General features: G+C 28.4%; 1 protein-coding gene across 2 annotated transcripts in view; it reads right to left on the reverse strand.

The window, feature by feature from the left end:
- The window catches only part of LOC145286094 (uncharacterized), a 164,646-nt gene that overhangs the window by 21,159 nt on the left and 130,145 nt on the right, over positions 1-13,342 (reverse strand). For both annotated transcript variants that reach the window (XM_080134774.1, XM_080134773.1), the window contains exon 4: positions 1,728-1,826. In XM_080134774.1, coding sequence (XP_079990900.1) covers positions 1,728-1,826 — 99 coding nt within the window. The remainder of the gene's footprint in view (positions 1-1,727; positions 1,827-13,342) is intronic.

Below are 13,342 nucleotides of genomic sequence, written 5' to 3' on the forward strand. Positions count from 1 at the left end.
TGACCCGTGTCATTCAAGATTTCCTTAAAAATATGAACTGCATTCATCTTCGGTTGTGATGAATTTCATTCATTCGTGCATTAAAATGAATTTTGAACTTTGTTACGAACACTGCGAAGTGTAAAGAAAGGAATTTTACTCAAAATCTAATGATTATTTATAATTTATTAGTTATGAAAAATTCTATTTTCTATGAAAACAAACGTCTATTTTGTATAATAGTCTTAAAATTATTTGAATGCAGTAAATCTTGTAGTAAAATTTTCTAAAAAAACAAAACAGAACCATGAACATGCAAAGAAATAAACCTGTATTTTGTGTTGTTATGTCCTGTGTAAGAAAGCTCTACCAGAAAAATTAAAACTAATAAAAACGCATGCATTCGAGAAAATTTAGTTTTTGTTTGTAATCAATATTTGTTTATCTAATTGATAAATGAACACACACACATATATATATATATATATATATATATATATATATGCGCGTATATGTATGTTTTCACAAATGTAAAATCTCAGAAAAAAATAACGCACACATTTGGAACATTAGAATTTTTGGTACTTGTGCCATGTATGGATTATTCTAACAGAATAACATTATTTAGGAAGCCATTCTTAACATGGGGAGGAAGGCTTTTTAACTGTTCCGCACTTTCATTTAAATTAAAAAAAGATACCATATAATTTAACTTTGAAATCCTATCTAAAATGTAAAATGATGTGTGTTACTGCAAATACACTGAATATTTATTTGAAATTAATAATTGTTAATCTAATTGCTCAAAAAATAATGATAAAAAGATGTATAGGTATGTCTTTGTATATTTGAATTAATGTATGGAATGCTTATTTTTATAAAAATAAAGAAAACGCATGAATATTTCTCTTTATAGTACAATTGACCAGGAAGCATTAGAATTCTTTTTATTTGAAAGTAATATTTGATGTCTAATCAATAAATGAATAATAAAAAAAGATATATAGGTTTTTCTTTGTATTTACAAATTCAAAACTGAGTAAAATTTACTTATTATTTCATTTTTATTTATTAATACAAAGACATGGAAAAAAAACGAGTTGGTGTCATCAGCTAGAATTGAAATCAAAACATCTACTGTTCCAGCCTGATGTTTTCTAAACAACTTGAAGGAATAAAGCAAACGTGCGCATGCGTATAAAAACAAAAATGTTGGCTGGTGGGAATAGGCATTTTGCAAAAAATCCAAAATAGTGCTCATGTGGCTGTGCCTGTTAAAATGGCAACATTGATTTTCAAAATCCAATCTCACAAAATTGTAAACAAAATATTAAAAATTCTTTTTTTTTTTTTTTTTTTTTAAACTTAATGAACCAAGGACTAAATTTGTACATTTTAATCTAAGAACTTCTCTAAGATATTTTTAGATTTATCTTGCAATGGATTTCAAGTTATCCGGCTACTAGGAAGAAAGTTATGGATACTTTATGGATGTGTGTGTGTTTTAGATGAACTAATGATCGCGGTTGTTAAATTACTCTTACATAGATCATTAAAAGATTTTACTCTAAAAAGTAAAACAAGAATTAAGTGTAACTAAATCTAGAAGTAATATATTATAGAATGCGTTTCTTACGATATTGTTATAAAAGATAGGATTTTGTTAAAAACTGAGTAACTCTTCTGTAAAGAAGAAATTAATGATACATTTAAAAGTAATGTTAACTCTGCAAAAAGGAGATACTTACTGGACGGTACTTGTCTGCCTGCTGGCTGGGATCTTTTTTGCAAACCTTTGCTTCTCTCCAATCATTAGGCTCTAGGCCAAGAATTCTGTAAGGTGGAATCTAAAGAAAACAGAAACAATTGCTTACTAAACGTTTTGAATCTTTGAAAAAATAGACAGTATAATAAGAAAAGAAAAAAAAAAGCTAAATGAAAGATGGGTAATAATCAATACTAACTATGCTAATGTCTCATCAAAAATATAAAACATGAAAAATATTTCCTCTTGAATTTTATTTAATAATTTTTAAATAAATAAAATTAAAAGAAAAAAGAGCTGTAACACTGTAAAAATAACTAATTTGAAAGGTATTTCTGATGATAAAAAGAAATAGTGTAAATAAAGTCATAAAATGAAATGTATTTTGAAGAAGAAAAACCTGTCCTGATAAAATTAGGATTTTTTTTTTTTTTTTTATCTAGCAAGTTAACAATTGTGATAAAAATAATGGCCTGTTCTGCATTCCTCCAAATTTTAGACAGGATAAAAAATAAAAATTGGGGTCATGAAGAAAAAAAATTAAATACTATTGCTGACTACAAGTAGACAGAAATAAGGTCAGATTCCACTCAATTCTAGATTCTATTACCATTAACTCAAATATGCAAGTTAGTTGGGGTTTTTTTCTAAAGGAAAAAAAAAATCAGTTTCAGCCTTTTTATTTTATTTTGTAAATTAAAAATGTTCTAAAATGCTCTACTCTATTCCTATTTTCAAACTAAAAAAATATATAAAAAAATAAAGGTTGATAAATTTATTATAAGCCATAATGCGTTATGATAAATAATATATTAAATTATTGGTTATATCATTAAATGCAGAATAATGTCTTTATTTTTAGGAGTTGATAATTTTTATGAATACTAGATTGCATTCTTCATTTTATATATAAAGTAAAGGGAATTTTTTTTTTTTTTTTCTTTCAAAATTTTTGTCACTCATTTTTGCCATCAGTGTTTTGAATAAGAAAAATTTTCATTTGTAATAGATTTAAAAAAATTTTTTTTTTACTTTTAGTTCACTCACCAGTTTCTGTCTTGCTTACTATTACCAGAGAGGAATTCTGAGGAGGTAACTCTCTTGCACTTTCAAGTTCTCCTCCTGTTACACAATTCACTGTATTCTATTTTTCTAACAATTTCCATAATAATGCTTCATATATATATATATACACACACTTAAAAATTTTCTTGATTAATTACCTTTAGGCAAAAATTGATTACTTCATAGAGTTCATTTTATAACTAACTAAAAATACACCTTACATACATGCAACAGATGCAATCATTTGACCTATTATTACAGCTGTGCTTCCATACATTTTTCAGCCTTTAAATACATTTTAAAACAAAAAATATTTTTTTTTTAATTTTACATTTTAATTCACATATTACATTAAAAAAAAAAACAAAAAAACCTAATTACATTTATCAACCACTGGTTTGTGAACGTTAAGTCACATTAAGATTTTTATTTATAAAGAGTAGCTTCCCTTGGAACGATTTAAAATTCTCAGCATTTTCTCATTTATTGAAATGATTTGATGGCTTTACATCAGATAATTTTATAAAAATTAAACATACCATAATAAAAATAATTATGCTTTTATAATAATTGAGTTCAGTTAATAATTCAGTTCGATTAATAATTTCATGATTAAACTACTGTGATCAGTTTATGAACCCTATCTCCACACACACAGAGTATAGATTTTAAAAATGTAAATAAAAAAAATAACAGTAAAAAAAACTTCTGGATCAGTACAGCTATTTCCTTATCAAAAGTATTTAAAACAATAAACCAAAAATTAATATTTATTGATTGAATATCAACTCTTCAACAATCCGTTGTTTAACTTTAAAGGAGGTATAAAAAATTTAAATTGTAGAATACATCAATATAACAAATTTAATTTTTCATCTATTATAATATTGTTTAAATCTATGTATAAAAGTGACCTGTATGTACAGAACGATCTACCAAATTACTCTTAATTTTTGGTTTACAGGCTTGAAACTTGATATATAGGGGATTCAAACCTGTGGAACAAATTCGATTTGGTTTTATAGCTGGTAAAAATAGCTGCAAAGAGGCTAAAAATGGAAAAATTGGAACTTAGCAGGCATAAATCAATTGAACTTTTATCTTTTACGCATACGCAAATATACACTTATGTGTTTAACAGTTATTTTTGAAGTTTTGATATGCAAATAGACTTAGCTCAGATGGTAACGAATAACGCTAGAGAGTTATGTTTTTATTTTAATTCTAACTGATGGCATCCAAGTTATTTTTTTTTAACTTTTGAAATTATTACTATACATTGGATACAATATAATAATAGAGAATTGGCTCTATAATTATATATATGAAATCTGCATGAATTAAAATATAGTTAAGCAAATTTTAAGACTGGGCAATGCTGAGCAGCCTGATAGTTAGAATACAAAACTTAAAATTTAATTTTGTATTAAAATGTGCAGTGGCTTGATAGCACTAAGCAGTGTGTGAGGCTAAGTGTATCTAAAATATGATTATTGAATTTGGTTGAGTCAATCAATCGGTAGCAGCTGTTGAGTGAGATGACACACACACAAAAGAAAGACCAAAAATATGAAGAACACAAATATGTCTGATAAAGAAAACAATCAGATAACTGCAGAAAAAAAAAATAAAAATCCATTTGTGACTTTCTGTTTTGGTGTTTTGATAGAACAAAAAAAAAAAAAAAAAAAAGAAAAAAGTCTTTTCAATTATTTTTAGCACAAAAAAATAATTGAAAAGATCTACCTATTTGAAATAGTTATTTAGTGCGGCTAAATTTCACATTACATGAAACTAAAGCCTTTCTTTTTGGATAAATGCATTATATTTTCTGGTGCTTAATATTAAAGCTTTCCAAACTAGAAAAATGGAAATACATTATATCCTAGTGTATAATTTCTATGTAAAGTAGTGGGGGGGGGGGAGAATCTGAAATCAAGATAAATTTCTACACCTGGGGGTCACAAAAGCTATTACTAAACTAGTCCAAGGCCCTACCACCACTCAGCTTGTAAAACCAAACATAATCACCTAAAAATGTAGACTCCCTCCCCTACTAGAAAAAAAAACTACGAGAACATTAGAATAACCCAGAAATAAGGAAGGAGGAGGTTATTTTATATCAAATTCATATGCAAAATTGACCCCCCCCTCCTAAATTCTAAACCAATTGTTTTTTTTTTGTTTTTTTGCTAAGCTTTTCAAAGTGTTCCTATATAATTGCTTAAAAGTAGAATCCCATTCGATAGATGATTTAACTTGTGTGTCAAAGTTTTATGTGTTTAATAAAAGTTTAAAAACAGTAAAACTATGGTTGATTAAAAAAAACAAAAAAAACACATGGTTGTTAGCAAGAGAAAAATAGTTTAATGAGAATTTCTGTGAATTTGTTTACATCGGAATTGAATTAAAAAATATGGTGCTTTTACAATATTTATCCATTACTTGTTTCGATATGTTTTACGAATCAAATCTTTATTTTTCTGTATATACTTACCTAGCATGTCACTAAAGAATAACTGTAATAATATTCACACAGGATGGATTAAGCCGGCTCCAACTTAGTTCACTGTGTTCCATGTCAAAACAACCCAACCACCCACCCTGATTAACACCAGAGTCCCCAGCATATTTCCCATGAAGAACATCAAAGTCTTCACAGTTTCTATCCAAGTCTTCAGTTGATCACCTCTGCACTTCCTCTAGATGACATGCTTGATTAGGGCTACCAACATGGATGAATTCTTTCTCAAGGCATAAAAAAAAAAATGTGACTAAACCAGTGAAGTCTCCTTTTAAGAGTCTCTGTGATGTTGGTAGTGTTGCACCTTGCACGAATGGTACCACCTGGGATTTTGTCAGAGAGACAGAAGCATAGAATACACCAAAGTCAGTACATGTCAAAGACTTCAATTCAAGTGCGTGAAAATCGTGAAAATCGTCACACAAAATAATTCTGTTTGAGTTTGGAGTTATTTTTATTTTAACCCAATATTTTAGAGGATCATTCTCCTATATAAATTTAATGTAAAATCATCACTAATTTCTAGAAATTTAAGTGTAACTAATTTTATCAAATATTTTTCACAACAGTAACTATTTTTAGGAGAGGAGTCAGATGCAGTCTTCTTTTTTTTTTTTTTGTTTACTTGCTTTTATTTTATTTTTAAAATTAAGAATTAAAAAAAATGCGAAGTACTTGTGCAGAACAGCACGCATGGGATAAAAGTTTTTGTTTATTTCCGTGAAGTAGTGAACTTACTACATATTCTTTTGATTTGAAAACCTTTATCCTCTGTATGTACGCACTCTGGCTTTTTCCTATGTGCACATGTGGTAAAGCCGCAAAGAGAACCAGTTATCAGAGTTTAACAGAACTAATAAAAGTTAAACATTAGGTTCTCTGGAATATGCACTTATCAAAACTGTAAAAACATATCACTCTAACCATCAGTGCCTCAATACACTTAATATACAACAATATATCTTTTTCATGAATATTTAGAAGTTATTGTTGGCTTGAAGAAAGAGATCAATTTTATCTTTATTTTTTTAATGTGTATTCCTCAGCTACTTGTGAACAAGGATTCTTCAACAATACAAAGAGAAATTTCCTGAAGCAGGTATTCATACTTCCCTTTTTAAAATGGCAACCATTTGACAAAGGTCATGCTGAAATTCAATTGTCCCAGATTGAAAACTGTTTGCCAGGACTGCATATTTGAAGCATTTATACTTTTTCAATCCTCTAAGAAACTGTTCATGGGTTGAGTGATGAGTCATTATAGAGAAGAATGTACCACAGCAATTGATAACACAGGCAAAAACCTTTTTTTCCATTTAACAGAGAAAATGGTAATGCTAAAAGAATGTTTACCATCACTTCAATCATGGCTGAATGATTCCAGCTGTGATGGAAATCCAGAGTTTCCTTCAAACATGTAACATCATTAAGAGCAACATGGTATGAAAAGTGACCAGAGTTAATTTAATAAAACAATGGATAAGAGCGGACACAACTATTATAGAAGCAACAGCAGTGAATCTAGCACCACTCAAGATTCAAGCAGAAAAGCATGACTGAACAGAAACAATACCTTTGCAAACTATTATCAACAAATACATCAATATTCAAAATAGAGTTTATATTTCTTATTAAAAGGTTGCCAATGTTTAAATTGAATAAAAATAAAGGCATTCATATTAACTAAAACGATATTGGACATTTGTCATCAAAATGTGAATGTCTCAAAATAATTATCATAAACAGCTACAGCTTGTTCCACAAGTAACGTTATTGCGTGTAATCTTCAAAGAAAAACCACAATTTCTTAAGCAATAAACAAGTAATAACAGATGCAACGAGTTTCATACAAGATTGCTAACAATGTTAGCTGCCACCATCTTGCTTAGGAATCAGAGAGAGAGAGAGAGAGAGAGAGAGAGAGAGAGAGAGAGAGAGAGAGAGAGAAACCTCATCACAGAATGTGATGGAGTTCATGTTAACCTAGCCATTGACTTCCAGATGGACAGCCCCCTCCCCACATATACTAAGCGAGTTGATGCAAATGGGTACATTTGACACAACTGTAAGCCAGTTATGAGTCGAAAGAACGAAGACCAAATTTTTACAAAATGTCTATTATTCGAAAATAAAGAACACTCGTACAAAGTAAACTCAAAGCAACTAGATAATGAGGCAAATCTGTATTTTCATGCATTTCCCTGTATCTTGTTTGCATAGAAACACTTCAGCGTGAAGCTGGTCTAAGCAGAAACCCTACAAGTTGCTTGAATATAAAAAATTGTTTTCTTTTTATTTATTTTTTTTTTTTTAAATATTTTTTTTTTTTGAGAATAAAAAAGAATCTAAACCAAAAATGAATTTCAATGTGGGTGCTTTTAATATAAGATCTTTAGAGATTGAGAAAACTTGTTTTGACTATGAAATAATTTATTTATGCATGCACAATTTCTTTTATAACAAATATTGAAGAAAAATGTTTTGTATAATTATTGTATATTTATAAACATAATTCCCCATTAGACTCAGATTCAATAATCATAAAATTAGTATCAGACAAAAATAATCCTATTTCCAAATACGTAAACATTTTAAACAGCATTTACATTTGATATTATCAAATGTATTTTTAAGACACCAAATTCTTGTCTACATAAAAATGCAAATAAAAAGAATGAAAATATGGATATGAAAACAAAACATAAATCTTAAGTTTGAATTTATGGATTGAGAAAGCTCTTGTTTTGGCCATCAACAAATTACTTGTGCTTGGCAGTAATAAAATCCTGATAGAGATGCATACATATTAATAATGGAAAAGAGAAATCTTTTTTGCAAATGAAATGTAGTTTTGTATGGGACCACCAGATATGTATAGGAATAGAAACATTATCAAAAGATGAAAAAATGTTGACCTTAGTTGAAAAATGTTCAGTTAAAAGTTTCATATACATATATTTTTAATAACAGATAGAGAACTGTTTGAAATATTAAAATTATACTAGCGCTTATACTTTACATGCTTTTATGTTTTGCATAAAGCTATTTTATCTTTAAAATCTGACAAATGCATAATTTTTAGTCTAAAAGCAGACACACATTATATAGATAAATATAATAATTGAATTTTGTCATTTTCTTACATCTTACAACATTCCAAAGTGTTTGTGGAGATGCATTATAAAATGCATTTTCAACTTTTCACAAACAAAAGTAATCCACGCAAGAAAAAAAGCAAAAATATTTGAGACCAATTTTTAAATGAATCCAATGTAAATCTTGCAGTCAATTCTAAACAGTCATATTTCTACATTATATATTTGTTTGACAAAGGTGACAGGAATTGTCAAAAATTCACAACTTCTTATCCAGGAAAATAAAAACAAACAAAAAAAACTATATATGCAGGGATATATTAACTATTCTTCAACAAAAAAAAAAATAAATAAATATTGAACAGACTTAATAAACGGTGGGTTACAGTAACCACTAATTTACTTTTGCTTTTTTATAACAGATATATTTGTGAATATGCATCATAAAAGGTATAGTAATAAATTAACCTGAAAATATACATTTTCAATAAGACAAACCTATCAGGATGGAAAAAGTTCTACCCTGAGCAAATTATAGAATAAATTAAAAAGATAAGGAGTAAAGTTACATATGGATACTCCCATCTTCCCCCAATTAATTTTCCAAGGACTTGAACTGGATAATTTATAAACTTTGTTTTTTTCTCTTTCTGTCTTTGCTCCAATTTCTTTTCTTTTTCCTTACATATATTTCTTGATCTTTTATTTATTATAATTTTTTTTTAAATTCCTCATCATTTCATTCCCTCTTCTACTTTTCGAATTTTCTTTTCATTTCTAATCTAAATGTTTTTGTGGGTGCTGTCTTTTTACCCTTATCTTTGTATTATAATGCCAGCTTTTCTCTTCTGATGAGAAGCATTTAGCTTTGAAATGCCATGGCCCAAAGAGCCCCCCCCTCACTTACTTTCATCCTTATTGACCTGATAATGTAATTAAGTTTCTATGTAACATTACTCTTTATCTTTTTAATTTATTCTCTCTCATATATATATATATATATATATATATATATATATATATATATATATGAGAGAGAGAGAGACATGCACGCACACGCTGTATCCCCTATGAATCAATAAATTTTGTAAATTTTTATTTTGCATCATTTGAATACCTTCATAAGTTGATGCTCTATCGCGAATACTGAGCATTTTTTCAGCATAGGATTGAAGCTGTAAATATTCATAATTTTACATTTAATATTTGCATGTTATTATTTTGAAACACACACACACACACACACACACACACACACACACACACACACACACACACACACACTGTCTGTGGGAGGACCAGCCTCTACCAAACTGTCAATTTTTAGCCTAAACTTAAAACTTGATATATAGGGGATTTGGACTTGTGGAACAAATTCAATTTGGTTTTTAGCCAATCTGCATATTTAACATGTGTTTTCACGGTAATTGTGAAAAATAACTTTATAGTTAATTATTTAGAAAGAATCTGAATCAAGAATTTAATGCAGAATCAGTAACTGTATAGGAATCGTCCCATCCCTAAAACAAATACAGACGGAATTTGATGAACGACATTATCATTAAAAAAATTTTTTTTTTTGCAAATAAGTCCATAATATATAATAATCAATAGAGGATTGATTCTATAATACATACGCAATCTGCATAAATTAAAATATCATGTTAAAGCATATTGTATGACCAAGCAACGACAGGCTGCCAGCTAGTATATATATATCCCTCCATCCATCCATCCAGCATGGCTGTAGTCAAGAATTGAACTCACTACACGAGTTTGTAGTGGAATTCAAATCTTGTCAGTAACTGAATACTTGGCGCTTTGCCAGAGTTATCAAGGGTATTTTTTTTATGACGCCATCACTAGATGGGGTGCCGACCACAGCTTAAGAGAGTCCCATCTACCCTTGAGAGGATAGACCGTGCCAGTTTCTCAACCTTGTGTTTTATCTCGCGGTACATACAGCACTTTGCCTTCTGAAATGGTCACCCATTTGATACTGGCCAGGCTCAACATTGCTTAACTTCTGTGATCTGGCAAGAACTGGTGTGTCAACGTGATTGTGCAATGTGTGTATGTATATATATATATATATTACACACTAGCAGGTTACATCGCTGTAAAATATGCTTAAATATATTTTAATTCATGAAGATTTCGTATATATCATTATAAAGCCAATGCTCTATTGATTATTATATTTTACCTTATAAAAAAAAAAAAAAAAAAAAAAAGACTTGGGTGCCATCAGCTAGAATCAAAACTAAACATATAGCTCTCCAAACTTATTCGTTATCATCTGAGCTAACAACAGATAGATATTAGAACTTTAGAAGTGAACTAACGTTACCGTATAAATGTATATTTGTGCATACAAGTTCAGTCGACTTATGCCTGCCAAGTTACAATTTTTTTCAATTTTGATTTTTAGCAGCCATTTTTTCAACAACAAAATGTGAGATCATAAATCTTTTTTTTTCATAAGAAGGAATGGTTTATTTATTCATTTATTGCGGACTATTATCCTCATCTTCTAGTTGTTGTTTAACAATGTTTCGGCCAACTATTCCTCTGGCCTTCGTCAGGTGTTTAACATAGGAATAGTTGACCGAAATGTTATGAAACAACCAGAAGATGAGGAAAATAGTCCGCAATAAATAAGCGAATAAATAATACAAATTACTCATCTCAAAAAGAAGTACAATTAAAGAAACGATTTGCTGAAATTTTATTATCTTTCTTTGCCAGTGTAACGTAAAATATTCCCCTGTAAAAATTATTCTCTTTTATATATAAGAGTGAAAAACTATTTTTAAGATCACATTTTTCGATTTTCAATACTTATTGGATGAATTTCTGTACAAAACATATCTAAGAACACTGCCAGACATAAAATAGCTTTGTGTGAAATTTGAAAAAGATAGATTCAGCCGTTTTGGAACCTATAAGGAAAGAACTCACACAATATATTTCAATTTATTGTAAGACATTCACATATGCTTTCTGTGTATATAAATATGTGGAATTGTCTTATGAGAAAATAAAAAAAAGAATACAGAGATTTGTGATTAATTTTGATTTGGACCTTAATCAAACATTCAGAAGCAAATATAAGGTGTCCAAAAAACAATACTTAAGAAAAATAATGTTTTTAAATGCTGCCTATTTTCAGCTTCGCATATTATCTCTCACTGTGACAATGTCAAATGCCCACCACATTCCCCTGACTTTTCTTGTAGGGATATCTTAAAGAAAGAGTCTATGTTAAACTCCAAACCCTAAAAGAATTGAAGGAAAACATCAGGAACGAAATAAGGGAGTTAAATCGTAATCCAGAGATTCTGCAATCTGTCACAAATAATGTTTTGGAAAGGCCACAAATATGCAAAACTGAAAAGTAACAACATTTGAAAGACATTATTTTTCATAAATAAAAGATTATTTGAATTTTGCATTTTTTTTTTTTAAATTTCCCAATGTCTTAGATTGTGTTAAAATTACAGAAAGATATAAAAAATAAAATCTATTTAAGTTCAAAAAACTCCAGTGACTTTTGGGCAAGGTATATTTAAATTTAAGGATCCAAATTTTTTCACTTAAGAATGAATTAAGTGTCATAATAAGCCTGTTTGTATATCTTTTTATTCAAGTATAAATGCATATGTTAATTTCAATCACATACTTTTGTGAAAAGATAATGTGTTTTGATCATTTTATGGATTTGAAGTTGATTTGGCAAAGCAGTTGAAAAACATTTGTAATCTTATGATTTAATTAAGTGCAATTTGCGTGTCCATTTTGGTTCTTTTTTTTTTTTGCATTGTTGTATGGAACTAAAAATCATTTTATTAAAGAGTTTGTATGTTTTCTATATTACAATTTCATAAATTGTAGGGCCATGTGGTTAGTGAATTCTTGATTGCTTTGTTGTGGTGAACTTTTAGGCAAAACTAGAGGAACAATTTAATATATATTTTATTTAATAAATTATTTTTGTGATTCTGAAGGGAGAAATATTAATATAAAAGGTAAAGTAGTTATTGTAGACATTTACTAAGAAATAAAAAGGGGGGGCATAGTGTACCACTTTTTATTTTCATTTTTTTCTATCAGAACGCATTTTATCAAGTTTCCATTTTTTAAATTTTTTTAAATTATTTTCAGTTTAAATGGGTTTTGTCTGATTACAAACTATTTTTACTATACCTATCTAACTATAAAAAAAAAAAAAAAAAAAGAATCCATTATAACGAGTATCAGATAGAGCTGATATTATATTTTTTAAATGAGAAAGAGAGAGATGTAAATTGGTTTATACATTTTTCGTTAATTTTTAAAACTCCTTCATTCATACTGGAAATTTTAATAATAAAAAAAAAAAAAATTAAATAAATAAATTTGCCGGACCTGTACGAAAATGCCCACCCCCTAAAAATGCATGTTTTTCACTTTTTTTTTTTAAAAGTATTTTTTCCGACAATTATCATACATTACAGACTTAAATATTATATTAGCAGAAAAATTTTTGAAAAAAATATAAATTAATGACTTAAGGGGGTTCACTTTCGTTACAACGTTCTAATCACATGACACGTAAGTAAAAAAAATGGGCAGTAAGTCAAGTAGCAATGAAGTAGAATATTATTATTAGAAAGTGAACCCCTTCTTAAAAGTCACTAAATTTATTTTTTTCAAAATTTTTTCTATTATGATACTTAAGTCTGTACTCTATGATAATCATTGAAAAAAAAGTTAAATAAAGGTGTAAAGTAGGCATTTTTAAGGAGTGGGCACTCTCATACTGGTCTGCTAAAATTTTTTACTTTAATACTTATTTAGATATTCACTGTGTGTGATGATGTAAATACTTGGACGTTATTTTCTTTCTATTTTCATTCTATTCTTTAAATTACT

The sequence above is a fragment of the Euprymna scolopes genome, chromosome 10, assembly GCF_053919585.1.
Source record: "Euprymna scolopes isolate OS-2025 chromosome 10, ASM5391958v1, whole genome shotgun sequence".
Classification (NCBI taxonomy): domain Eukaryota; kingdom Metazoa; phylum Mollusca; class Cephalopoda; order Sepiida; family Sepiolidae; genus Euprymna; species Euprymna scolopes.